This window comes from Amblyomma maculatum, chromosome 10, assembly GCF_055883805.1.
Source record: "Amblyomma maculatum isolate TAMU_Amacu chromosome 10, ASM5588380v1, whole genome shotgun sequence".
Lineage (NCBI taxonomy): Eukaryota > Metazoa > Arthropoda > Arachnida > Ixodida > Ixodidae > Amblyomma > Amblyomma maculatum.
This window is the reverse complement of record NC_139353.1, coordinates 6,488,460-6,515,842: the sequence shown is the minus strand read 5'-3', so window position 1 is coordinate 6,515,842 and position 27,383 is coordinate 6,488,460. Positions and strand designations below refer to the sequence as shown.

Sequence of the window (27,383 nt, the reverse complement as noted above, 5' to 3'; positions counted from 1 at the left end):
GAGGTTTGCGAGGGCATCCACCACGCGTGCCAAGAACAAGAAAAAGCGTGAAATTATATGCTCGCAGTCCTCTTGTTACTTGATTACTTGCCTGTGATAAAAATAGCCATAGCAATCTTATGCTACGAGTCGAAATAATTTGAGGTAGCATATGTCGGATAGTAGCATTTAGCGACGTCAGCGATATGGATATCGGCGATTCGTCGTCCGCTCCGCACGGTTGTGTCATGGTTGACTGTAGCTGTGGTGCTGGGTGTTATGCCGCCTAAAGTTTGAAGATGGGAGTAACAAAAGAGCCAGAATCTGACGATTGCTTGGCGTGCCGCCTTGTGGGCAGCGGAGGACTCCTGGGAGCGTCGGCTTACGTGTGGTACCACAGTCGCCACTTGAAGGGACTCGGAAAGTTCGCTGCCTTCACCCTCTGCGGAGGCAAGTCCGAAAATGGTTGGGCAAAACTTTGGGAATCGGGTTCAGAGTGACGCGATTACTTGTCAGCTGAGGTTCTGTCCAGCTTAACCATAATGTCTACCAACAGGTCTCTCCTACCTTGGATGTGCAAGACTGGCGTCTCTTCCACCGTTCCTGCCAAAGTGAAGAGCATCTCACTCTACGCCAAGGTGTGTGTGTACGTGTGTGTTGCGTGCGTGCGTGCGCATTTTATGAAAGCTTTGTATTGCGAAATGATAAAAAATATGCACAGCAGCTGTCACAGTCAATGTTTAATAATGAAATATCAATACAGACGTGAAAGTTCTTATGAATGTAGGTACAAAATGACTGTGAAAACTATTGCACAATTATCTAACTTGACATATGTATGCTTGCACAGCATTATCTGTATATCAATAAAAGGGCATTTATTTTATACATTACTGGCGTTCCAACAATATACATGTATAGCATCAGCCTTAGTATGCAAAGATCACAGAAACATCTTGACAGCCTTGAAGTGAGAACACACATTCTTGTTCTGAGTTGGCCGCTGAATGCTCATCACAAGATGCAAAACGCCTTGCAGCATGCACTGCTTTCTAGCACTAAAAATTATCGAAATGACAATTTTAATCTTGCTGAGCACACAAACAAATAAAGCAGTTGCTTTTACCACCGGTTTCAGCTGCTTGAACAAAATATTGCATTGGGTGCTCTTTACCCAATGGCCTTAGGAAGTGAGTGCAGTAAGCATTGGGAAGAGATTCGTGGATTACAAGAGGCCACAGAAAAACATCAGTGTGCAACTTGCCACTACAAATTGTTGTATGTAACAGTGGGAAGTAAGGGTACTATGCAACACAATAGATTACAGGACTTGCACAAGATGCCAACAAAATACTGCTTATTTAATAAATGTACTTTTCATCCCCAGTCTAAGAAATGAAAAACCCTTATGTAGAGTAACAGAATTTACGAACAAATTGTGCAGTTCATACAAATACACAACATTTAAACATTGGTTGAAGATGAACATGTTTACGAAGGTGTTTGCTGTATAAGGTACGTGCTGTAAAATAATCATGCATGGTGCTGCACTCCACAGCCTCAAGTATGATCCCATATCACATCTCTTGAGATATATCTACCAACTGTGCCCCTGATAAGAAATCATCTTTACTCTGCCCAAGACTATCTAGAATAGGTTTTTGAGAAGTACTTATATATACAAGTACTGAAACATTCATATTTTTATGTGGAACTTCCACAACTACTACCTTGTGATGTAACTGTAAACTAATGTCCTGGCATACATTATAGTTACAACATTAGCATGCAAGAAAAACCACCAACTTTAGCACATATCTGCTGTATGGTCAATAAGTAAGATGATCCACATTGCTTTCATGGCCACCTAAACTGTTACATGGGTTTATCTGTTTCAAAGGCTGTGAAATACCAGAAGACAAAATGGTCACAGCCCATGTGTGTCATTACGCAGTGGCTAAACCAAAATGGTGACAAAATATAAGATGCAGGGTGTTTGCTCTGTATATTTCTGTGTGCTCCAACTGAATTCACTGAACTAGTCAGCATCATTCAAGACAGTACATTTATATTGCCTCTCCAACTTTCTGCAGCTCGACATTGGTCATGGCTGAATGTCTTTGGCATACCAATGAACAAGGGAAAAAAAAATGCAAGCTGCCTTTCTGCTTGTGAGCATACCAAAGATGAAGTATGTGAGATTGGTGGGTCATATTGATGTCAAGGTAGTTGCCTAAAAGAAGTCTACGTAGAAATTCTGAAAAAGCTATGTACATGAAAAAAATGTGACTAAATGAAATAGAACACAAACTCTTTGGCTCTGTTCATAGATTGCCTCAATAACGGTAACTGCACAAGCTCGATTTCAAACTGTGGTATAAAATAATTCGGCAGCAACTAAGGTGCACTAATTCCCCACTGACATAGTCGCTACTTCGCTGCTCTACTACGACAGCGTCAGCAACACTCCTCGCGATACAATATCACTAATCAGTTTGCACAGCTCACATCTCATGAACAAAGGCCCATGCATGGTGCACACTTATGGAGACAGTGTCCATTAGAGTTTGAAGACATTGAGGCAGACACCGAATACAACGGCCCAAATGAGGAAAGCACCAAGAATCACGCCAAAGATCACAGTCTTTTCCACAGACCACGACTCCATTTGCACCTTCATGGCATCCTTGTTGGCTGCTAAGCACTCGTGGCACTTGGGTCCATTGGAAACACAGTTGCAGGGCTTTGGGTCCCACACAATGCTGTCGTCATCTCTTACTATGCTTCCAGCCAGCTCAATGTCTCCGACCCCCTTGTGGTCCCCACCTGCCCTTGCATCTGGAGGTGCTTCCAATGTGTTTGCAGAGTTGTCTGCCACTTCCATCTGCATGAGGAAATTTTCACATAACCAGAGGAAGAAATTTTAGGAACCAGATGTCCTGGTGGCATTTTTACTTAGTGCCTGCGGCCAGAAACACATTTATGGACAGATACAACACATTTTGGCCCCAACACAATGTAACCTTTTTTTTTCCAGCAAAATATAGGGAGGTATTTGTGGTGTGCATCAGTAAAACCAAAGGCTCCTTAGAAAAACCCGAGAGCAAGGCCAGGATGAGTTTTTCTTTAACTACGAAGTTTCTGAGAGAGCTGTATAGTTTCCTTTGTAGCTTGAGTGGACGTCAATTAGCAATGACTCCCTTATTACAAATCTACTCCATCTCGAGGGATTCCCCTAAATATTAGACCAACACCACTCCCACTTCGAGTTATTGATCAATTCGCTCTCGCCCTACCATCTGAATGCCAGCTGTCCTGGTTAGCTCAGTTGGTAGGGCAACGGCCCATGGACAAGCAGGGGACCTGGGTTCAAATCGCGGACCAGGATGAATTTCTCTTAATTACGAGTTTCTGTGAAAGCTGTGCAGCTTTACTTCCAGCCGTACGGCTGCACTCGTGGATGCAAATGAGTAATTACTCGCTCATTACAAATTCACTCCATCTCGGGGAATTCCCCTAAATACATTGGACAAAACTCCTTGTAATATTAGATAAAGCCTGCCTGCAATCTGCAAAAAGTTCGAAGGGTGCTTCTGCCGCATAACATATAGTGACTACAATTCAGGAGTCATCTGACTGTCCAACCACATCCTTCAGTTTATTCACTTATGAATGCCTGCAAGTATTTAAACGCAGGCAATGCTAGCGCCGACTGACCGCGCCGAGACTGTTAGCGAAGGACGCCCCGCTTACAAACGGCGCACGAGAAAGGGATAGGTGTTTCTCGTCGTAAAAGTTAAAAACTATGCCGAAACTCACCGACCCGTAGGTGGTGGTTGTGCCGCTTTGCGCTCCATTGCTACTTCCGGGCTTCTTTTCGCAGCACCTGCGGGTCTCGTCCATTGCTAGAGCTCCGTTCGCGTCAACCAAAACCACTACCTGCGCGCTTGAGCCACGACAAGCGTTTATCGGGGCGGCTTTAGGAAGCAGGATGGGGAGGGGGAGTGCTGTTAGCTCGTATCAGCTGCATGAGCCGCCGGACTTGACGTCGCACAGTACTTGAGTTTTCGCGGCTAGCAGACGTCAAGTAACGCGAGTGCGAGCTCGAATGCAAGCTGTTTCAAAGCGCAGCTCGCTCTGCCTTTACACTACTGCTGCACAGGTGAGCTGTCCTTGTATCTTTTGCACTTTTTTTTTCTTTTTTTTTTTTCCTGCACAGAGTCGAAACCACGTGCGGCAGGCGAAAATAGCCGACGCATGCCCTGCTATTGTTGCAGACAGGCCACATTCGTCTCGCGCGTTTGTCCCCGTGACGTGTGCAAGGGCCAACGTTACTTGCAAGCTCCGAGTCGTTTTATATGCGCAGTTTAATCGTCCGGACGCATTCTCTCGTTCATATTCCCCCCCCCCCCCCCCCCCTTTTTTTTTTTTCTGCATCACAATCGCGTTTGTTGCGCGTACGCGTCTGCTGCATATTGTTATAGTATGCATACACGCGAAGCATGCACGCATTTTAGCCGGTTTCATACTTACGTAGATGGTCGTGGTCCTGCCGAATATGTTCTTCAACATCTTCCTTTCTCCGGCAACGCAGCACGTCAGAAAGAGCGAGCGTCGAGGCTTGAGGAATGAGCCCCGCCGTTAAAACCCAGACGCCACGGGCGGCTGCTTCATTGACCTAAAGTAAGCTGCGGCACGATGTCAAGCGCCGCAAATAAGTTGGCCCGTCCGGAAGGAAAGGGCTCAAAGTGGCCGGCGGCGGCAGCGAAAAAAACAAATCGATGCGTATCACCGCGTCGAGGGCCAATCGCCGGGGCGCAGCGGCAATCTAGTGAAAGGCAAGGCCACGGAACGACGGAACGCCGAGATCACCGGCAATCCTACAGCGGTTCTCGGAAAGCAAGCGTGGCGCGGGTGATACCCGGCTTCGCGGATTTCGACCGTAATTTCGGAAGAAAGCCAGTCTTCGTGCTGACCGGCACTTGTGGCTCGTTAGAAAACAGCAGCTGCTGAGCAGCTCCCGTTTCAATCTTGTCAGGCGCGATGGCGATAGCATTACGACTTTTGTAACAACCTTGCTTTTTTTCTTTTTTCATTCTTTTGTAGTACCTGCCATTCATTCAGAGTCGACTGTGTGGAAGCATGAAGCTTAAAATGCTGGAGTACAGCGAGGGAGACTTCGTTTACGACGTGGCGCCGGGTGGCGAAGAATGTCAGCCGTCGCGGTTCGACCAACTGCTGAAGACGAAATGGGGCGAGGCCATGGCGAGCGGTCATTTCTGGTACAAGCTGGATAAGCTAGAAACGCGGATACTGCCCGGAAAATACAACTTCGTAGCTCAGGTAAACCAACGAGGCCGTGACGTGCGCGCTGTTGGCACTGCAAGTGCATACGTTCAGTCGCTAAGCACCGTGCATGTATTTTTCTACCAAGGCAGTGGATAGTCAGTTTTATTGTGATGTCGGCAGTTTGCACATAATTTCATGTTTCTGCACATATCGCTACTTGAATCAAGCATATCTCAGCACGCTGTTGGTGCAGTACTACCTGCATGCTAACACAAGATTCTGCCTACTCCCCGTTACCCCCATACATGGCCATGAGCCTTCCTAGTCAATAAAGGACTTTCAACTCAACTAGCTTGCCTATCTGTCTTGGTCACAGTGTGAACTGCATGGCTTGCCTTTTTGAAAGCTGAGAATTGATACATATTTCAGCTGAGCACTTCATGCAGCTTGTTATCTCCAGAAAATCTAGAAGCTGAGCAGTGCAATGGCTATATGCTTTCAAACCTACTCAACACTCCTTGACAGCTTAACCCGAAGAGAGCCCAGGAGCGGAGGAAGCCTCAGCATGTCACCTCTGTCTGCATGCCGTTCGACGGCAGCCTCTTCAACTTCACAAAGCTTAAGGAGGCAGAGGTAATGTACAGCAGCTAGCCTCTCTCAAATTTTTACACATGTGAGAAGGCATATCTAGAACGCTGGTTCATTGTGCTGTAAAACAAAGAGAAATCTTCATGCAGCTGCTACTGTGGAGTTACAATGGTCATGTATCAATTTCTTGTCTCCACGTGCAGCTGTGTTCAAGCGAGCGCAAGCGTTTTTGTGAAACCCCTTGCATCGAAATTTTGCTTCATCTGCTCTGAGCACTGCTCAAGCACTTCAGACATGCCCTCACAAAAAGTACCGAAAAAGAAGTGGCGATTTAGCTTCACTAAGCGTGGATATACATGTAGAAGCATGATTTAACACTTTGTTTAGCTAAGTTCTGCTTCATTTAGCTTTCCTTTGCCACGTCTTGCCATGTTTGGTGAGGAATTTAACGGATGCTTTAGACTTTTATTAGGATGAAGAAGGCCTAATAAGGCCTTTAGTGCAGCTTTGTCTGAGAATATGAAGATGACAAAGCACAGCATCAAGGACTGGTGGCTCAGCACATGAAGAAATCGAAATTGGCTCTGAAATGGCAAAGTGGTCTTATGCAGTGGCTAGAGAAGCTGATCTTTTTGCCTCGCCATGGGTTCAGAACCCACTGGGGGCGAGTTTTTTCTCTGAATGGTTGCTTGAAGGAGGCTTTGCAGGCACGGCCATGAAATTATCAATGCGGGTAGTGATTCTTCAGCATCAAAACACAGAGTATGAATAGAGCAGATGCAGACTGTCAAGTGATTTTACTTGGAAAGAAAAATTTATATCCTCAAACCATTACAAACAACTTGTGGTTCATGCGATACTCAGAAGGCTGCTTTCTTTTCGGTTTGTGGCTTTATAAGTCTTACTTACTAAATAATTACTGCTTTTGCTTATGACAAAAGCCTTGGTAGGTCCTCATGCCACCTGGCTGTCAGTCTTGCTTAGAATTTTTGCCCTGGTCAGCAGTGGCTGACACGGCTTGTCGCAGAAAACCCTGGATTATGTGCCGGAATACAGCGGTAAATTTTGATAAAAAACGGAGCACTAAAGTGTATTTTTCTTGCACGACAAGCTATATTGAAACCATTGTTCCTTTTGCCTTCTTTCAGATGCTGTTCTGTCTCAAGAATTCCAACAACGAAATAGGGAAAGGGGTAAGCTGCTGCACAGCTGTTTCAAACCCAAATTTGCTACATAGGTATTACCATTAGGGCTCGTTTCGCAGGCAGGACATTGGGTTGTGATCAATGTCAGTCCACTAGAGTATTGCAATTCGCTGCTTGTTCCAAGCCTGGAAAAGTGCCTACCACAGGTGAGTCCTTATGCACGTATGCGTATCCAGGCGTTCCATGGCCACTGCACGTACTGCTTCCGTCAGGGCCATGGTGATTGTAGTCATCGCTGCCTTGCCTCTGGTCACGAGTGTGTAGCTCTTATATGATGCAGTTCTAGAGTCTAGCTACCACCCCATTATCACCTCTGCTTGTTTTTCCAGCCAGTGCCTGAATGCATGTTCTGGAAAGTCCTTGTCGAAAAAATTTCATGCGAGAGAAAACGTTCATCCACGCGTCCAGTTTTACAAGAAATGCATTCATCCATGGTCAACAGATGTCACTTGCTAAGTGACACAAAAGATTCCAACTATTGGTGTCACTTTGTCTAAAAGCTATGTTCGCAGGAATTCTCTAGTAAGGCAGCTCGGTAGAGCATATGATGGCCATATAGTATATTGGTAGTGCAAGTGAGCACAAGCATGGCAGAAGGGCGAGGCTAAACAAATCTTCATGGGGGCTGTGATGCTAACTGCATAGCGTTGCTCTTGGACACATGTCTTGCTTGCATGCCTTTTGTGTACAAAGCACTAACGCTGACCACCATTTTTCTAGGTGCTCACAGCAGAGTCTCTCAGCCTGGCTATTGAAACCATCTTGCTGAGCAGCAGTATGTGAGTGGTCACAGTGAGCGTCTTAATTCACTTATGGAAAACCAAATTTTCCTCTATTCCTTTACCAGCAGCTTGGCTTTGTATTTTCTCGCCAGTTCTTGCACTGTTGTTTCTGCTGGTGATAGTTGCGCATTTTGAGAAAGTACGGAATGAAAACCAAAATAGTAAAAGAATAGAGAGAAGCAATGTTTGATGATGGTAGTGTGTTTTGATATATGATAAGGTTTCACATTTACAGAACACATATAGTGCCTGGTAAAACATAACTTCCACCTTCCACCATGTGATCTTGAATTCTGCATCACTGCGACCTAGTTACAATATATCTGAAAAATACTCACTTCACTAAATACTTAAAACAGCCAACAACTTCAGTAACCCCCATAATGCTTCCTGTTGCTGCTTTCTTCTGTCCTTGTTTTTTCGCACTATGTTTCGAAAAATGCAAATACCAGTTAAACATCCTTGCACTGTCGACACTTCCCTGCCCATGCCTACTTTCCTGCATGTTCTAAAGGTCACAGTTTTTATCTGCAGAGTGCCAGCATGTTACGGGAGGGATCACTTGCCGGTGGCCAGGTAGAAAGTTGTCTTGCGCTACGAGACCGCCGCATGTCCATCTTGGCACTGCTTAGTTTGCCAGCTGGCACGATGGACTAGGGATCGCATTTTTTTCACATAACTCAAAACTTTCTGAACAAAATTGGTTAATAGTATTTACTGATGTAATGCACAAGTCCTTCGTACAGAAAGCATATATTTTAATTTTATATGTTACCTGGGTGAAGAAACGTAGATGTTTGTGTTTTTTCTTTTCAGCTGCAGGTTTTTGAATTTTTTTTTAGTCTAATGAATAAACAGGTTGATTTTGACTGTCACTAGAAAGAGAATTTCCACCTTTAAATCTTTATACTATACATCTTAGTATTGAGCATGTTCTATTAAATAGAACAAGAATATTAGCTCCACCACCTAAACACTACAACTTTTCTTGTGGGTAGGATTGTGCTCATATCTGTGCTTGCAAAAGGCTGTTCCTATGCAAGTCAATTTCTTATGTGAACAGAATAATTTCAAGAATTAGTGATGCCAAAAAAAACACCATTCCTGTTTCAAGGCACCCAAAGGGATAGTTGGCTGTCTGGACATAATTATATTCTCAGGTGAAGATGGGGCAAAAGCCATGAGAGAGGTAGCATAGCTGTACTAGCTGGTAGCAGAGGACTGGAAGGTTAACACTAGAATATATATTTTTTTCTATTCTTGATGTAGAATGTGTACCTAGAGAAAGGACATTTTGGATTTTACTATTTAATTATGTGCACCACATTATCCACTGGCATCGTGTCAGTGTTCATAGTCCTGTGCCTGAAAATTCTTTGCTTGCTTTCAGAAATTTCCGGATGGGTTTCAATAGCCTCGGTGGCTTTGCTTCAGTGAATCACCAGCACTTTCACGTTTACTACCTTGAACAAAGGCTTTACATTGAAACAGCTGTGAGTGGCCGTTCATGTGCGTTTTTGTTGCTGTTGGCAGCGTTTGAAGCTTTGCTGCTGTTACACATCTGTGCAGAGGGTCAGTCATCTGCGGAGTGAATGCTACGAAATCATTGACTATCCAGCTAAGGGGTTTGCATTCCAAGTGACGAACGCAAACAAGGAAGCTGTTGTGCGGTATGAATTTCCCATTTTGTGACTGACCATCATCAGTGGATATGCTACTGTCAAAGCTGTAGGGACACTATGTTTTTGGCTGCTTGTTCCTTTCTTTAAAATTGTATGCAAAATACCTGCGAAATAATAAGTTCATAAAGTCTATTTGGTTCCAGCTGCTGTACGGTGGCTATGGCGTTAAAGATAAGTTGAAACAATGTTGTACATTACTCCAGGCATGGAAAAAGTGATGAACTGCTTTGTTGTTTTAATTCATTCCTATTCTTGTCAGCCTGCTACATGAGCCAGAATGACAGTAAATGAACGAAAAGCAAGTTTTGCCATTGTCTTTTCTCAACTTGTCCCTACTGTCACTGCCATTGTTCAGTTGTTGGAAAATGTGGCAAACTACATTTACTGATGTCATGTGTATCATCCCAAAAAAGAACACAACCAACAACACTTGTGTCCCTACTCCTTTAAATTGTTTGGTTTTGGAACCTAACATAGTTTGCTGGACATCCCACAGATTGGAATAAAAAATAAGTACTTTTAATTTTAGAAATGTAAATATAAGTTAGTTTCAAGGCAGATGCAAGTGCTAAAATCATTCAGCCTGTTTATGCATGTCCCAAGCAGATGCAAGTGCTAAGTCTTCAGCCTTTATGCATGTCTCATGACCTGCAACAACACTAAATGCAAAAGCAACTATGCATTTGCCCAGACGTTGAATCCAGCATTGAGTTTTGTACGTCTCTATGTTCTAGGGATGTGATGGTGCTTGTTAGCATGCTGTTAAAAAGCTCCACAGCTCACAACCTCTTCATGACAAGGGGGACCAGCTTTCAAGCGGATGCTTCAGATTCCACAGAGAAACCTGTCGTTCGTGTGTATCTGTGGGCACGGCAGTCATGCTACGGTGAGTTCATCTGCTCACTTTTCATGTACAAGTGCACTGAATCTTTCCTCCCTCTCTTAGGCGCAAAAGATGAGTCTGCATTCAACGTCGCTCTCTGCGAGCTGGCAGGGCACATACCCATGAAAAGTAAGCTGGCTTGTATTTTCTGGCAAATGTACTGCATAATGTGAGCCACTTGAATACGGCAGTAGAATAGTGCAAAAATGATATTGTGAAGCAGTTCGAGAACAAATTGTGGTACGCCTTGCTGACCATGAGGTTTTAATGTAGCCCACTGGAGCTGTTTAAGAGCATAATCCAGGGAAAGTATGATATTTTCACTTTTTCACATCTAACCATGTTTCTGTACTTCCACAATTGTAAGTCAACCCCCCAAATTGCATGTCGCCAAAAAAAAAAAAAAAAGAACTGCAGTGGATGCTCTCAACAAGAAAATTTATTTCCTGGCTGTACAACTTGTCTCCACTTCAAATCACGTATTTCGGCGATATACGTGGCAAGTTTGGCATCCGGCTCTGGATAGGTTACCAACTGTATTCCTTGGAAGCCTCTTCTTTTGGCATTACTGTTGAAAATTTTGTCTCGCTGCCACCGCCACTCCTGCATAACCCATTTAGAAGCTTCGAATTTGCGGCCCACAGTGCAGTTGTTGCTTTGGCATAAATGATAGCCGCCTCCTTGAACGGCTCTCCTTGACTGGAGAGCCATGACGAAGCATATAGCCGGTCATAATGTCAAAAATGCGAACGCACAATGAGCGCAAACTTAATGAATGATCGGTGTCGGCTCTTCCGTCAACCACCGACACTCCTCGGAAGTGCCGCCGTGTGACGTGACCCGACACAACTGATATGCAAAAAAAGGAGCGTCGCCGCGATTATCGAGTCCCAAGCTAGCGATTCCAGCAGCGGCTCTTCCGTAAACTATCGACACTCTCGCAGCTGCAGTTTGTGCTGCGCAGAAAAAGTTAAAAAGAACAATTCTTCACGAGAAGCACGCACAGTAACTGAATGTTGCATTTAAAGCTAAAGAGCAAACAAATTCGCCGTAGCCTCCCTGATATGGGTTTTGTATTGCTCTTGTTAACAGTGCCATGCTTCTGTTTCGATTGTAAGTCGACCCCCCAACTTCGAATCTTAGAAAATAGGTTAACTTACAATCGCCTGAATACGTACCCTAGATGTGTGTGTCGTAAAGAGAGTACTTGGAGATTTATTACCAGCATGCCTTATAATTTAACCATTTGATTTAGCCTCCACCTGTGCTTTTTTCTTCTTTCCTCTTTGATACATAGATGAGGAGGGCTACCAGGCAGCAAGCGAAGACTCTGTCGCACAAGAGCTGCAGAAAATTTGCGACAAGACATTTGCTGAAGTGCGCTCCCAACTTCTGGCACAGAACTGGGGTGACAGCCATAGTTTGTATACAAACTTGCCCGTTAGCTGACATAACCATTGTCTAGGTGGTATAGGCACCCTGTTGGCATTTGCTTTCCACAAAGGCACTGCAGCTTTCATTGTTGTTATTAAAGATATTTATGTGAACATTTTATGCTGTCTATTTATCAAAATGCTGCATGGAGTCACAGGCATGTGACTATAGGCAGAGGTTAATGCTGTCACAATTCAGACAGCAGTCACTGCACTAATGGCATATTTTATTCACCTATCTGGAGCGGAGCCCTTGATCCATGAAGGCACTCAAAATCAATTTCAGCCAACAAGAACTTGTGATTTGAGTCCCAGTCTCTAGTGAGGCACACTTCAATTTGCAAAGCGTGCTGCACACAGGAAACCTAGAGCACATTTTTTTCAACAGCATGCAAACGGTGTTTCTTTTTACCACTCACTTTTTTCAATGAAGATGTAGAAGCCAGAAATTCGCGTGTTAATTTAGGGCGTGTAGATCACCAATGGGATATGTCTGACATCGCTTTTCTTAGCAGTGCTTGTATTTTTGCATTTTCTGGATCCTCTGCACACTTGGTAAAGCTGTTTGCAAGATAAGGAGCACCCTTCACTTTCTGTTTTCTCAATTCTTGCAAAATTTAGCCCATAATGGCCAATGCATTTTATAGTTTTAGATCAGGAAAGGCAGCTAAATTTCACAGATAAAAGTGATAAGGACAGTACCGTATTTACTCGAATCTAACGCGCCCTCGATTGTAACGCGCACCCGTTTTTCGTGACCCCCACCCCCGAAAAAAAAAAAAAGCTCCGATTGTAACGCGCACCCGTTCTCCGCGAAAAAGAGTACCGCGCACCTAACACTTTCATACAGCAATACAACTTTGTCTCGTTTGGAAAAGCAAAGATTTAATCTCGGTGCACTAAAAAACACACACACAAAAGGAAACGGCTTATCTTGCCAAGATTGTCACTATGCCGGCACAAGGTTCACTCGTCGTCGCTGTCAGACAACTCCTTGTCACTGCTGACGGACCAAAGCATCTCATCCTCGGTGCCGTCCATGGCATTCGATATGCCACATTTTTTAAAGGCCTTGATGACCATGGCAGACGGTATCGTGCACCACGCATCTTTCGCCCATCCAGTGAACTCTTGCAGCGAGGCACGCTTCATTCTGTTGCTGGGAGTGAATTCATGGCAGCCACTCACAAGCCATTCGGTGTACAGCGCCCGAATCCTATCTTTCACTGGCTTGTTCAAGCAAACATCGAGCGGCTGGAGCTGCGATGTCATGCCACCTGGTATCACGACAAGGTCGGTGTTGCACGCTGCGAGCTTGTCCTTGATGCGTTGGTCGAGATGGCACTTGAAAGCGTCGAGCACAAGCATCGCACGCAGGCCCAAACTGCCGCCGGGTCTCTTGCGCCAGACGTTATCGATCCAGTCGGCGACCAAGTCCGTTGTCATCCAACCTTTTTCATTGGCGCGCACAATCACGCCACTCGGAAACACGATTCCTTTCGGGAGCGTCTTGCGCCTGAATATGAGATACGGGGGCAGCTTGTGTCCATCCGCGGTGCAACAAAGCATTGCGGTGACGCGTGTTTTTTCGTGGCCGGAAGACAACACGCGCACTTGCTTCGCCCCCTTCTTTTCAACGGTTGTGGTGGCAGGCATGTCAAAGTACAGCGGTGTCTGATCGGCATTTCCAATCTGGCCGAGGTGGTAGCCGTACTTGCGGCGCAAACTTACAACGAACCGCTGAAAACTGTGCAGCTTTTCTTCGTACTCTTCAGGCAACTTCTGGCATATCCCTGTCCGCCTTCGAAGAGAAAAGCCTTTTCTCTTCATAAAATTAGACAGCCAGCACCTGCTCGCTTTAAAGTCGCTCCGCGTTGCGGCGTTAGCTATATGCTACCTAACACTGAGCGTTAGCTATATGCAGGGAGGACAGAAAGTAACACAAGTTCTACCAGGATTGATGTACGCGGATGACATTGTACTGCTGGCAGATAAGAGGGATGGGTTGCAGGAGCTGCTTAAGATCTGTGGAGAAGAGGGCGAAAAGCTGGGACTGCAATTTAGCAGTGAAAAATCAGGAATAATGGTATTTAATGATGAAAGGGGGGACGTGCTGGAAATACAAGGCACCAAGGTTGAACATGTGGAGAGCTATAAATACCTGGGCATATGGATCAACGAAGGAAAAAATTACCTAGAAAAGCATGAAGGAATTACAATAGACAAAGGGAAAAGGAGTTCGGATATTATGAAACACAGGGCCCTCTGGAATTATAACAGGTATGAGGTTGTTAGAGGGGTATGGAAGGGTGTTATGGTACCAGGACTCACTTTTGGAAATGCAGTCCTGTGCATGAAATCAGAAGTACAGTCAGGCCTTGAAATCAGACAGAGAAAGGTAGGTAGATTGGCACTGGGAGCACATGGCAACACACCTAATGAAGGAGTCCAGGGAGATATGGGCTGGGCATCATTTGAGGTTAGAGAGACAATTAGCAAACTAAAATATGATCAGAGACTAACCGAAATGGAGGAATCAAGGTGGGCACGAAAAATGTACAAGCACCTCTTCATGAAAAGCCTGAATACGAAATGGACTAACAGAACCTGAAAGCTCAGATTTAAGTACCTAGAGTTTGGAGATACACCGCAGCAAAACAGCAGCATTGAAAAGCAGGTAAAGGAGGCAGAAAGGAAAATGTGGGAGGAAAGAATGCAAGGAAAATCAGCATTGGGTATGTATAGAACTCGAAAACAGGATATAAAGAAAGAAAGTTTATTCGACAACTCACGAGGGAGCTCATTGCTGTTTGAGGCTAGGACAGGGGCCCTCAGAACAAAAACGTACAGGAAAAAATTTCAGGAAGTAGATATATTATGCGCGGCGTGCGGAACTGAGGAGGAAACAACGGAACATGTTGTTCTAAGGTGCCAAAAACTTCGTCCTGCCCTTCCCGCGGAAAAAGCGGCAGATCTGGAGAGAGCGCTGGGATTTGCTGGGGAAGATGGACGAATGGATGAGGAACGCGTTCTGATAACAAAAGAGAGGTTAGAGGATTGGTGGAAAAAGTCAAGAGAATAAAGAGAGGAAAAAAAGGGAGGGGGGCAGATACGGGCGAATTAGAAGCTAAAAATGGGGAAGAGATAAATATATTTCTTTTAATTTTTTGGCTAGGCGGCGCAAGCTGCCGCCCGATTCAAAGGGCAGAGCCACTATCATCCATCCATCATCCATCCATCCATGTAGGGCTAGCTGCATCGCCCGGACTTTGAGCAGGTCCGTCGTCACTGACCGCTGCGCCGCTCGCTGCTCTAGAACATATTCTGCGAGCCGCTCTTCTATTTCGGTGAACCGGCCCTGCTTCGGTCCACTGAAACCTTTTCGTGTAGCCTTGCTGCCAAAAATCTTTTCCTTCTGCTTGCGCCAGTCCCGCACGCATGTTTCCGGAACTCCGAATGCGCGTGATGCGGCCCGATTTCCGTCCGTCTCTGCACACACGATGACTTTCCGTTTAAATGCGGCATCATGATGAACTCGACGAATCTTCGGCACGTCCATACTGGTCGGTCAATCGCAGAAAACGGGTAGGCTAACCAAAGCACATGTACCAGAGCACACGAAGGACGCTACTGCAGCTAGGCATAGACAGCTAGACCAGCTAGTAGGCTTGAAGTGCATACCAGGCGGCCATTTTGAAATGCCGATGGCGATATGATATCGGAGATTTAGGGTCGTACTCGATTCTAGCGCGCACCCAATTTTTGGACACGATATATCGGAAAAAAGGTGCGCGTTAGATTTGAGTAAATACGGTATTTAAATGTTCACGGTCCACCCTCCAGTCGAAAATATTTTTTTCCCCTGATGACTGAGGTTCCGCCCCCAGAACGCTAAGCATCAAACATTTTTATCTCAAGCACAATTACAGTCACCACAATCAATCGATTCTAGGATGTTTCTCTCTTCCCGTTCCCGCCTGACCGTCTAGCCTCCACAAGCCAAATACCCCTTCCATACTCCTCTGCGCTTGGTAGGAGGTGTGGTGTCTGTAGGAAGCCTTTAGGAACGACACAGCACACAGAACGGCCTCGGAGCATGTACACCACATGCGTGACAACAAAACGGGCAAGAGAGAAGCGCGAAGAGAGCGGCTCACATAATTAGTGGTCTCCTCCACCCTTAAGTCAGAGAGACGAACCAGTGGATATCATCTTGCGTACTGACATCACGTCCAGGATCGTCACCCAGATTAGAGTAGGGAAACTGGCTCCCGAAGGGGAGCATGAGAGAGCTTTGATTTGATTTGTATTTTTGATGCTACCCGGGGAGTGCATTGCTGTAGTATTTTGCAAAGACTATCTCTGATACCTGATCAAAACTTTGGGCTTGTTTAAAATGCCACACCCTGGCCAGGAGCCTTTTCAACAAATGTTAGGTTTGCGGGGTTTAACGTCCCAAAGCGACTCAGGCTATGAGAGATGCCGTATTGGAGGGCTCTTGAAATTAAGCAAGAGTAGTAAATCTGAAATAGTGTAGTTTCACACAAGGTCAGCCACTGCACCTCGAGAATGTGGTCATTTGAGACATTTTTATAATTACCAGCAAAAGCACCCATCACTTGACAACTCCCCATCTTCGCTGCATAGGTTTGCCTATTAAATGCATTCTGTTTTTAACATGAATGTGTGTCATGTAGGTTTCAGTCCATGAAATGGCATCTATGACACTGATTGGAAGAATAAGATGCATGGGAAGAATTGCACCTGCTATGTGTACTTAATGTCACTATTCATAAGTTGTGACTGGTTCTGCCCTCCCGCAAAGGCGCATGAACTCACAGTACATCTGCGAGAAAAAAAGTGGCCAGAGCCTTGACGTACATTGTAAGTTGAGCGTCGTCGATCTTTTTTTCGCCGGTAAACAGGGACATTACCTCTACTTTTGGGATAAAGTCAGCATAAGAGAGCAAGACATATTTACTTTTATATACAAGAAGCAGGAACGCTGAGATGGTGTGTGGCATCCTCAGCGGTTCTTCACAGAGCTGCTCTGGAAGCTTGGAACATACTCCGTCACAAAGGTTCTGCATAAAAATAAGCAAATGCATAAATTAACCTGAGGTAACATCATAATGACTTGTTCAGGATTGTTCAAGTGCCAAAGAGGCCTTGGAGAATTCCCTAACTTTTGAGAACAACAATGTATTCAACGTCCAAAAATAAAACACTAACTGTGCTGCTTTCAACAAGGCTGCCTCATCACTGTCTTCTGACACATTGGACAACATATCTACTTTGTCTAGCTAGACCTGTACAGGTCTTATTGATGCATATAACGCTACAGAATGCATTTACTATATTTTCCGGTGTACAAGACTCACTTTATTTTTATTTTTACGTAATTTTTGCTATTGCATTCTATACAATGGTGAGTCTTGTATACATTATTTTCTCATTTGCAAAGTTCCTAGGTGAACTTTACTGTGAAACGGCGACTGTAGTAACTTCCACGATTACTAAATCTATGCACCAAGCATTAGTAATGTGTAATGCCAAAAAAATGACAACATCTGTGCTCCTTGCTCATCAACACTGCCAAGACAAGCCAGGACAAGCCAACTCATTTTCGTAGTTACCATTTGCCTATGCCATTTGCAACTTTCCACTTCTTGCATATACTGTGCCGCATTCACCCGAGTGCCCGAGCACAGTGACAATCAGAGCAACGAATGAGTGGGGAGAGAATATCTTGGCAGCAGTGACACTAGGAATTGGATAACTTTCTCATAGTGTGCCTGAAGCTGAAGCCTTTGAAGGTCTTGAGTAAAAATAAAATGTTGCTGCTCTGCCTGTGCAGCAGTACTTTTGAGCACGAGCATTGCGGGTATTTTTTCAATTTCGTGCTGCAAAACTCACAGGCATGGGGAATTTCGTGATGGCCACGCAAGCATGTATAGTAAAGTTCCCTAACTTTACTACTATACATGATAACTAGATAAATTGGGGTGCATCTTATACAAGAGTTCAACATGTATACAGCCAACTTTTGCAAAAAGCCTCTAAATATGAGAGGTGTGTGTTACACACCGGAAAATACGGTATATGTTTGGAGACAAATGATCCAAGTTGAAAAGCACCTCTCTTCAAGCAACACTGTCTCCCTAATCCTTTTTGCCAAAGTACGTAGAGCTACTTGCCATCAGGGAAACCATCTCCCTTGCGAGACTGCTGATAGACAGGCAGTGCGCTGCATTTTCACAACCTTGCCCTCTTTGAACACGCAGCCCTCGCCTCCCTGCCACACATTCTGCTTATAGACAAAATTAATTTACTGATTACTCAACTCTTCAAATAAAAGTGCTCTTGCATTCACTACGTAACCACTTGCACTACTGCCATGTTTTTATGCAAGATTTATCATACCGGCTAAAATATTTGGTTAAAGTGACCTGATTCTCAGAACTGCCAAATAAGGTTAAGGTCATGTGAGGCACCCCTCATAGACGAGGGTCTGTGCATGAACGTGCCTACCACCAGGCCAGATACACTGCACCTGAGGCTTTTGCTTAAATCTCTGCGTGAGACCTACCTTGCTCGATCGGCCATCTCGGATGCCTCCCACCTTGGGCTGTAGGGATAGTCTGTGCAGGTGATACTGTACGGCCACCCACAGCTGGTGTGGTAAGCCGACTGAAAGGTCAGGGATGGCTTGTCTTGCGGGAAAGTCTGTGGCAGCGCAACTGTGCAGGAAAGGCAACAATTAAGCGATTGGAGTTAGGAAGCCGTCACAAGTTACTACAAGTGCGGCTCAGCAAACTGAATGCTCGAGCATCAAAGCATCCACAATAGTACTAAACACCCTAATTTCTGGTACACAGCCGACACCCGCTGTATAAGTCTGCATGGCTCAATTTGGGAGAGCAAAATGTTTTTACTAGACTGCCTGCTCCTGATAAACAGAATTGTGTTCAACATATTGGCCGATATTGAAAAAAAGAAAGCTCTATAGCTTGCACTTGCAAGATGATCACAAAGCAAATAATTTTAACTTTTAAATGTGTACTGCCTGAGTGCTGTATACCGGAATTTCCATTAGCACCATCAACACCTGCTTAGAAATACACACCAAAATATGGCTATGGCTGAAAATTCCAGACAGCATTATTCAGAAACTAAGTTGGAGTGCTTATGTTGCAAATGGCTGATCAAACCAAAAAAAATCTTGTTGCATTACTTTGGTCACAGCTGAGAAAACTATCGGTTAATCATGATTTTTGGATCAGCAAATACTAGTGCAATACCTGATATTAAGCAATGTGCTTAAAGAATATGAGCACTCAACAAATGGCTATAAAGATGACATACATTGTGGAGAGATAAACCATTTAAAGTTACATTAAGCAAACATTGTGCTACAATTAACTGCATTATAGCTTGCAATATATTATAGTACGAATGAACCTATGACTACAATACCGACAGAAGAGATGCAAGCACTGTTCATTATAAATATCAGCAGCAATCATTTGGCCGACACCTTCACGGCATTTTATGATGCGTTAAAAATTCAATTCCCTTTAGTGTGTAGCATCGTTAGTGGCATACTCACTGCTTAGGATGAAAAAGAAGTCATCGTGCTCGAAGAGAAATGACAGGCTCGCAAATCCCTCAGCATCAAACTCCAGAAGGTTCCTGCAACACACAGAGAGCACTCTTGATGAAACAGTACCTAGCTATTCAAGGGACAAAACAGAGGTACAGCACTAGTACAGTAAGCTAAACTAAGTTTAAACATATAAAAGCACCAGGCAGGTAGATTGATGAGAGCACTGTTGTGTGGTAAAACACGGCCCATTAAGAGCAACATAACGTTCATCAAATACAACACAGAAATGGTTAACCCTTTCACTGCCACTCTCGAGACATCTCGGTAGACCATACTTGCATAACATCCGCCACTCCTGAGTATATGTACTCGTGTTGCCATTGTAACTCACCCTCTGGCCGCTCTCGATACTACTTGTATATCAATAACGATGTGGACATGTCGTGCTGTGGACGGCGAAGCCACATAAATGCATAAATCTTGCAGGGTAAATTTGAAACAACATATGGATCAGATGTTTCTCCACCCGCATCATCACTATCAACAACGCCGCATCACTTTCTCGTCGTCCGCACTGCATCCATGGCGAGACAGTGTGACACATGCGTCCACAGTTTTAAGGGCAAAGAAAATGAAAAACTGCTAATGAATTCTTACTCAAATGAAAGTGACAAAGACGAAGCAGCTGAGCTAAAAAGCTTGTCAAACGAAGACAGCGAGGAAATGATCCTGTCGCCTATAAAAACGGGCAGCAAGCAGAAACCTGTCTAGCATAGCAAAATATTCACCAAGCACATCCTGCAGAGCATCGCAGTGCATTACTGGCTGAAAATTTCCTCGGAACTAACATGTAAAAATCCCGGCTAACATGCAAAATAACCCGGCAGGGAGTGTGCAGCAGTCCCAAAAAAAACTCGGCAGTGAAAGGGTCAAGAAAGAATATTAACCTTATGAGAGGAGAAGGCATATTTTAATGATTGCCTAATAATTTAGCAGGCAGGCTACTTGAGATAAGTGCAATGGATTACTTGGTGATGCGTAATTGCATACACACACCTGCACAAAAGTCGTGTATATAAGGTTGCAGTCTCTCTCTAGGGAACCTTGAAAGGATCTGTCATACGCAAAACACTGAGGCTCTGCTGACTCAAACTCCAAAGACAGGCTGCTGTGCTGCTGCACAGGTGCGTTTATTATGCATGGCAATTAGGATTTTTTAGAACTTCATGGACTAATGCAAGAGGTGCATTCAGTGTTTTATACAAGCAGATTGGTTATGCCTGTATATACAGTACTTTGTTGTTAGAATTTGAATGTAACGGTCATACCTGCCAAAATGGCTGAGGAATGCTGCCACATATTCCTTGCGTTTGGCAAACGATGTTGAAACTTGCTCCACCTTAACAAAAAAACGTCAGGTATGAGTGAAATCTCTTGGGTGTGGCAGTTTGGCTAGCAAGGAACCAGAACTGAAATCGAGCCTCCTTTTTCACCACACATGAAAAAGAGGCTGAACGTGAAGCATGCTTACCTTCTTTTCAAGCAGCTGCTTGACCTGTGGCACATAATCCATGAGGCAGCTGTCCTTGTTGAAGGGTGGGAGTTTTATTGCCACTGAACTGCACAGCGCCCTGAAAGCACGTACAGTACTAGAGCTTCAATCACGCTGACTGACAAATTAACTGAACTAGCAGCGTGCTGTCTGCATTTGCTTCGTTTTTTGCCTTTGCTAATGAAAGGAGTACAGGCACACATTACAGTTCTACTTCTGTTTTATTCTACAACTGTTGCTCGCACTGTAATCAACTTTAATTTTGGTATGCACGCATTGCTATTAACAGTGGAAGGAAGCGATGCCTGGTTTGAGAGTTCCATTGCTTATTAATTGCACTAGGAATAGGCATCCTGTTGACTTCACATGCATGTAGAGGCAAGGCACATTTCTGTGCACTACTACATATACAAAGTAAATACGAAGTAAAATGAGCAGATTTTTTGGTGCTAACTGCATATCCATGAACAATCTTTTGGCGCAAGTGCATGTTTTATTTTTTTTTAAATTAAACGAACCTCAAATAAACTAGTTCAAAAAACTGAATTCTCCAGCGAACCTTGTGGAATATAGCAGCAATAAATATCGCTTTTTAACAGTAAATAGTGATGCCGTCTCTGCTTTCTCTATTTGTAATAAATATCATGCTCGTGCTGTTTGGTGCATAATGTCTTTAGTTGCCTATGCAGCATCAAACTCAATACAATGCATATTCATTATAGTGTGCTGCGAGTACTTGCCAAATGCGCTCCATCCCAATCTTATTCTCCCAGTTACTTCCCTTTCACGAAAAATAACATGGTCTGGATCTGCGGTTACTACCTGTTCTAAATAGACATATTCACCTACCACTTCCAGTGCTTCGCTACTTACTGTAAACTGCTGTTCCTTCCCGTACAAACAGCATCTAATTGTAAAGATAACTAACCCTGTAACCTGTACAGTGAGAAATATTCAACAGCACAAAGCAGCAGCTCTTCTTCAGTAAACTTGCTCTAGTTGAAAAATGCAATGGCAATAGTTCAAGTCATAAAATCTACAATGAGGGTGGACAGTGAACAGTGAGAATATATATATATATATATATACATATATGCATGTGTGTGTGTGCGGGGGGGGGGGGGGGGGATAGCAATCACTAACAATGTCTGCATTGCAAAAAAATAATGTTACCCTTCGAACTATAACCTCCAACTGACAAAGCAACACTTCAACCGACTTTTACATCGGCACAGGGCAAATCAGCCTTGTTAGCTTTCACAGTTTGAGCAATATATGTTCTTGCTTTGAGACTTGAGCGGCCTGCACGAGGGCAGTGATTTGTTGACTTAGCTCTTTGTCCATTAAGCTACACTCAGGTAAATGTGTAATGTAGTTATCGAGCAACAACTTGAAAGTAATGGCACAAGAAGGAACAGTTACCCTACACACAAACGGCTTCTCCCATTATTAAGATGTGGTAAGTGGGGTTTAACACACTAGGGCAGTCCGGGCTATGAGGGGTGCTGTAATGGAGAGCTTCAGATTAACTTGGACTACCTGCAGAAGGGTCTTCAACAAGCACTGACATCATACAGCACATGAGTGTCTTTAACGTCTTGCCTCTATCAAAACATGGCCGCTGCGGCCGGGTTCAAACCCAGGTTCTCCGACTAAGAGCAGCCAAGCATTGAACACTGAGCTACAGCAGTGGGTAGAAGACAAAAAAGAATATTAATGGATTCCACAGTACATACTCGACGCGTGGAGAAAGGAAAAGCTGTGGCAGTATACGGCTCCCTTCTGGGCTCTGGAATGTCACTTGCAAGATGGCCATGTCTTCCGAGAGATTCTCCTATACAGGGGTATACAGATGATACAGATTGCACAAGTGAAAGAGAGTGCAGCATGCAACTTCATCACACTTCCATCCACGTGTTCTGAAAAATTCTCATTCAGCTGCCGAACAGGTGTGCAACGAATGCTGAAGCCTGTAATCAATACTGCTATCATCTGCTCCTCAGCCGCATCCACAGCAGGGCAAGGCGTTGTGCACAGATGTCCAATCAGCCTTGTCTTGCCATGGCTATGGTTGCCCTACCCCAGATCTTTGTTGCCTCCTGCCACAAAATTAAATCACCCAGTACAAAGTAGTCTGGTAGGAAAGTAAGAGGACTGTAATGATCAGGATAAAAAGTTAACATGGCTACATAATTTACCACAGCTAAATGAAGAAATTACAGCAGGCACAGATCTGAAAACAAGCCTGCTATTTATTGCTAAATGAGGTTGACCAATTGTATGAAAATCATTGCACTCGTCAACACACCAAAGAACTACAGTAGGTGCAAAAGGTGTTGAAGAGGAAATTTTTCAGATTATACTGCTAAACGTGGTTTCTTAACATGCACTGAAATCACAGTGCTCACGCACACGCAAGCACGCTTGCGACTCACCCTGCTAAACGATTGCTACTGGAATCAAGAATCAAACCTGCAATTTTATGCTTTGCAAAGAGAGGGACCTTTGTAAGGGGCGTTACTAAAAACAACAGAGCTAGAAATCTTCCAGAACAGAGAGCTAATCTCGCGCGGTGCTTTACTTCATGAAACACACCAACGGGACATGAAATGCACACAACATAATGGTTCAGAAAAATTTTCTCAGCCAATATCACATCACATGAGCATGCGCATGTCTTTCAGATATCCTTACTGACGAAAGCAAGCGAGAGAGCGGAGATGATTTTATTCCAATGGTTTTGAGTACACAACAGCGAGATGAAAAACTGACATGAACAAAATGCATACAAAAATAACACACTAAACTTCTGGCAAAACAAAATGAACATAAGCCTTTTGAGTGAAAGCCCGATAGCCTAACCACAACAGTTTCATCAAGCAAAAAAATTAACTTAAAGGAACAGAACATTGCACTTTCAGCGTCCTTTCGGTCCCATGGAAAGCTTCCCATCATGAGTCGCCAATTCCGTGGCAGTTTTGTTAGTAACGCTGTAAATAAAACTTTACAGAGAATTTTTCATCAATGCATGCACCCAATTTTACATGGACCAATGTGGGCAAGCAGTGACTGCGGTGACGACTGCACGTCAACAAAGGTGATGTACCAAAAACATATAATCTCACCCACCAGAGAGAACTAGTTATACATATTATAGTGCAAGTAGAGGCCATTCTAGTAGTTTCCATGCAGAGAAACGTACACATCATCGATGAAAGCTTTAGTGGGCCTTGGTCACCGCTTCATCCAAAGAACTCAAAACACTGTGGCGCCATGTAGCAACAATGTGGAGCAACAAAAATATTACGGGGAACACTTAAGCTCAGCCTTCAAGGGTATGACACGATAGTGTAGGCTGCCAGCTCACTTATAAATTCCCGCTATAACCAAGCCGTATGAATGTGCCTGTGTGGCCTAGGGGTAACCTGAATGCACTTGGGTCCTGGCAGGCTGTATCTGAAATAAGCCTCCCATATGAAAGGAGAGGTCCGAGTTGGCAGCTCCTGCCAAACGTGTTCGCTAGTGCTCGGCCAGGTCAGCTGCCAGCTATCGCCTGGCAGCGCCATGCATGCGATTTTTCATTCCCAATGCCTATGCCAGCGGGTGGCCACCGATGCCGGACTTTCGGTGAATGGGGCCTTTAACACTATCATTTTATTACAATAAAAAAGGCGAGCACTCTTCAATGAATAGAGTGCACTGTGCACTTAAGAAAATCAATGATATTTTGCAGAGATGTGGCCATGTGGGGTACTACAGTGATTACGACAGTGTTTCACCGTAAGAGGTCACTTCTACAGCTTTTATCCGACTTTAAGTGCCAAATTAAATTTATAAAGGCTTATTTCCTGGATATTGTAGTACTCAATCTATACTAAATGCGGCACATTATTTCATTTCTACCATACTCTCATTACACATTTTGGTCAGTGTTCAGTCTCTTTAAGCCCCTAATGTCGCCACAGCATGTTAATAAATGGACAGTCTGCTCGCACCTGACCTTGCGGATTCCACTGCTGCACAAAAAGCATGCATGCAAGGCAAAACATACAAGCAAAACACCAATGACATGCACAGCCAGTGAGAGAACATGTTTGCACTTGAATGCTATCTCACCAACTGGCTTTCAAGTCAAGGGCTACTCAAGTTTTTGCTAGCGCTTAAAGTGTTGTGTTTAATAGCGCTGTTTACAATGTCCAGGCTTTGCATATCCTGCACTGAACCTGAATTCCTCTTTAATTTTGTGCAGCAGCAAAAGAATTTAGTTGCTGCATGCAAGACGAGGCAATGCTTATATTTTGCCTCAAGATGCTTGGGCAATATGGTTGTAGCCACAGGCTGTGCCAGACAACCAGGAAAGTGAAGCCAAAGAGGCCCTGCATGGGGCATCAATCCATGTTTTCTACAGTACAGTATATGTACAGTATACGACGCTTAAAGTCATGAAGTTGCACATTCGCTATGAGGAATGCCATAGTGGGGGGCTACAAATTAGTCAAAACACCTTGGGTGCATTACAAGAGTGTTTCTGTGTTTTGCCTGCACTGAACTAGAGCCATCTTATGCTGGAATTCAGTCTTGCAACTTTGTGCTAAGCAGTCGAGCACCATAGCCACTGTGGCAGGTTGGACACGGCATGTTAAAACATCTACAATTTAATTACATTGTGACAGGTTTCAAGGCACGCAAGCATTTCTGTCATGTCTTTAATGGAGACTCGGCACATGTAGCTTCCAATGAGCTCGGTAAAATGAAGTATAGACACTGCCACTGACAGTTTAATTTTTGTAGGAGTTGGACATGTTAAACTAAAGAATGTAGTTCACACCTTTGCAAACATGGGTGGAATTCCTGAGAAGTCGATGGGCAAAGTGATCCAGAACCTTACAGGACTGCCAGGGTTCTGAAACCAGAGGAAAGAAACCTGCTGCACTGTACTGGATATGCAATAATGACTTGGCTGCACAAAGAGCAAAACAGCCTCACCTTCTTGTTGAGGTGCACCTGTATGTTTGACTCAGCAATGTCTGACTGATGAATAAGAGACGAGTACTCGAACTGCAGCCTAGGCGAGTCATCGAGCATTGAAACTTGGTGTTTCCGGTACTGCTCCAATAGTTCGTGGACTACATTTGTGAGCGCTTGATCATCCTCAGAGTTCCAGTCACAAAGACTCTATAGAAAAAATGTGTGGGAGATGGTAAGTAAAAGCAACAGCAATATATCAAGTGCAATGAGAATTTTTTTGCTTAATTAACTTGACTAAACTTTACATAGAATTTTACTCTGGACATTGCTCCAGCAAAGGCTACATAATATGACATGGTTCAAGATTACTGAATTGTGAGGATTACACACAACAGCAGAGAAAAACAACACGGCACACACTGGCAAGATGTGTCTGCAAGTGTCTATCTCCGTTGTTTGCACTGACTTTGAAAGATGTCATCACAACTAGCCCCTGCTAAACAATGGTGCTTTGTGTTACAAAACAGCAACATTGTAATATTAAGGTGATAAAGATATTGTAGAAATAAAACGGCAGAAAACCTGGATGCCAGCCAATATATGTCGTAGAGGACTTACAGGGAGTTCTTCGATATTTGGCTGAAAGGTAGTGTCGTCAAAAATAAAATCTGGTGGTAGCTCTGGCCTATGCGCTTGGAAAATAACTTCCCCTAGGAAGAGAGCAAACGGGCACATACATTTATTACAGGACTGACCAAAGGATCCCGTGTGCAGCCAAATGCGGGCACACGTTCTGCAGCGTAAAAGGAAATGAACATACACGTTATGGCTTGACCGGCGTAAGGGACCGATATTTTGAACCTGTCGCACAGCTGCTTAGTTCCATCCCTGGGGCCCCTAGAGAATAACAAATTTTCGTTCAACCACAACAGGCCTATGATCGGCGTCCTTCTCAAGCTCCATGCGATACAAGAGCGTTCGTGCAACCGAGACCGGCCGCGGGTTCACAACAGCCCGAACCACCAAAATCAAATCGTTCGGTGGTGGACAGGGACAATCATCTGTAGTTTTGCAATGAGCAATTACGAACGAAGTGAAGAACGCCCAGTTACCCGTGACTTGCGCTGACAAGGCGAATGGGATGCGGAGTCGTCATGTTCTGCATAGTATATTCCAACAAATTTTTCAAGTAGCAGCGAACGTGGGGAGCAAACACCGTCTCCATCTCCAATTTTATCAACGTGAAGCAAGGTCTCGGACGAAGTGTCAGAAACGCGTCTCTCCGTTTGGATTCAACTTTGGGCAGCAGAAGCAGCACAAGCAACCGAAGACCATCACTGAAAAACAAATTACAACAAAAACAAAACAAAGACCGCAAAACAAAGTCCGTACGGTCAGCTGCGATTGACTTGCATC

The 27,383-nt window shown here is 44.2% G+C and overlaps 3 protein-coding genes across 8 annotated transcripts; 1 reads left to right on the top strand and 2 right to left on the bottom strand.

Annotated features, from left to right (window-relative positions):
* The first annotated feature begins 217 nt into the window (after nucleotides 1-217).
* On the top strand, nucleotides 218-11,968 carry LOC146175469 (GDP-D-glucose phosphorylase 1). Of its 5 annotated transcripts, none has more exons than XM_084581848.1 (12): nucleotides 224-429; nucleotides 536-617; nucleotides 5,086-5,322; nucleotides 5,794-5,901; nucleotides 7,005-7,049; nucleotides 7,121-7,207; nucleotides 7,782-7,840; nucleotides 9,234-9,336; nucleotides 9,413-9,513; nucleotides 10,260-10,411; nucleotides 10,472-10,537; nucleotides 11,706-11,968. In XM_084581848.1, exons 2-12 carry the CDS (start codon nucleotides 552-554, stop codon nucleotides 11,855-11,857), a joined length of 1,176 nt encoding a protein of 391 aa, XP_084437974.1. In that variant the 5' UTR covers nucleotides 224-429; nucleotides 536-551; the 3' UTR covers nucleotides 11,858-11,968. The 5 variants fall into 5 exon arrangements, with proteins under 5 accessions (XP_084437978.1, XP_084437977.1, XP_084437974.1 ...); XM_084581849.1 differs by having other exon boundaries at nucleotides 224-444; XM_084581852.1 differs by lacking the exon at nucleotides 5,086-5,322 and having other exon boundaries at nucleotides 218-444.
* LOC146175470 (uncharacterized) lies at nucleotides 705-4,944 on the bottom strand. 2 transcript variants are annotated; one of them, XM_084581861.1, is made up of 2 exons: nucleotides 4,513-4,944; nucleotides 705-2,863 (listed from the first exon to the last, which is right to left on the bottom strand). In XM_084581861.1, the coding sequence occupies exons 1-2, from the start codon at nucleotides 4,549-4,551 to the stop codon at nucleotides 2,540-2,542; spliced, it is 363 nt and encodes a 120-aa protein (XP_084437987.1). In that variant the 5' UTR covers nucleotides 4,552-4,944; the 3' UTR covers nucleotides 705-2,539. The 2 variants fall into 2 exon arrangements, with proteins under 2 accessions (XP_084437987.1, XP_084437986.1); XM_084581860.1 differs by lacking the exon at nucleotides 4,513-4,944 and adding an exon at nucleotides 3,799-3,932.
* Nucleotides 10,830-27,357, bottom strand: LOC146175468 (BRISC and BRCA1-A complex member 2-like). Its single transcript, XM_084581847.1, has 12 exons — nucleotides 27,080-27,357; nucleotides 26,788-26,864; nucleotides 26,586-26,677; nucleotides 25,986-26,174; nucleotides 25,828-25,902; nucleotides 22,736-22,833; nucleotides 20,979-21,078; nucleotides 20,776-20,846; nucleotides 19,451-19,533; nucleotides 18,431-18,581; nucleotides 16,823-16,925; nucleotides 10,830-11,011 (listed from the first exon to the last, which is right to left on the bottom strand). Exons 1-11 carry the CDS (start codon nucleotides 27,190-27,192, stop codon nucleotides 16,868-16,870), a joined length of 1,107 nt encoding a protein of 368 aa, XP_084437973.1. The 5' UTR covers nucleotides 27,193-27,357; the 3' UTR covers nucleotides 10,830-11,011; nucleotides 16,823-16,867.
* Between the last annotated feature and the right edge of the window lie 26 nt (nucleotides 27,358-27,383).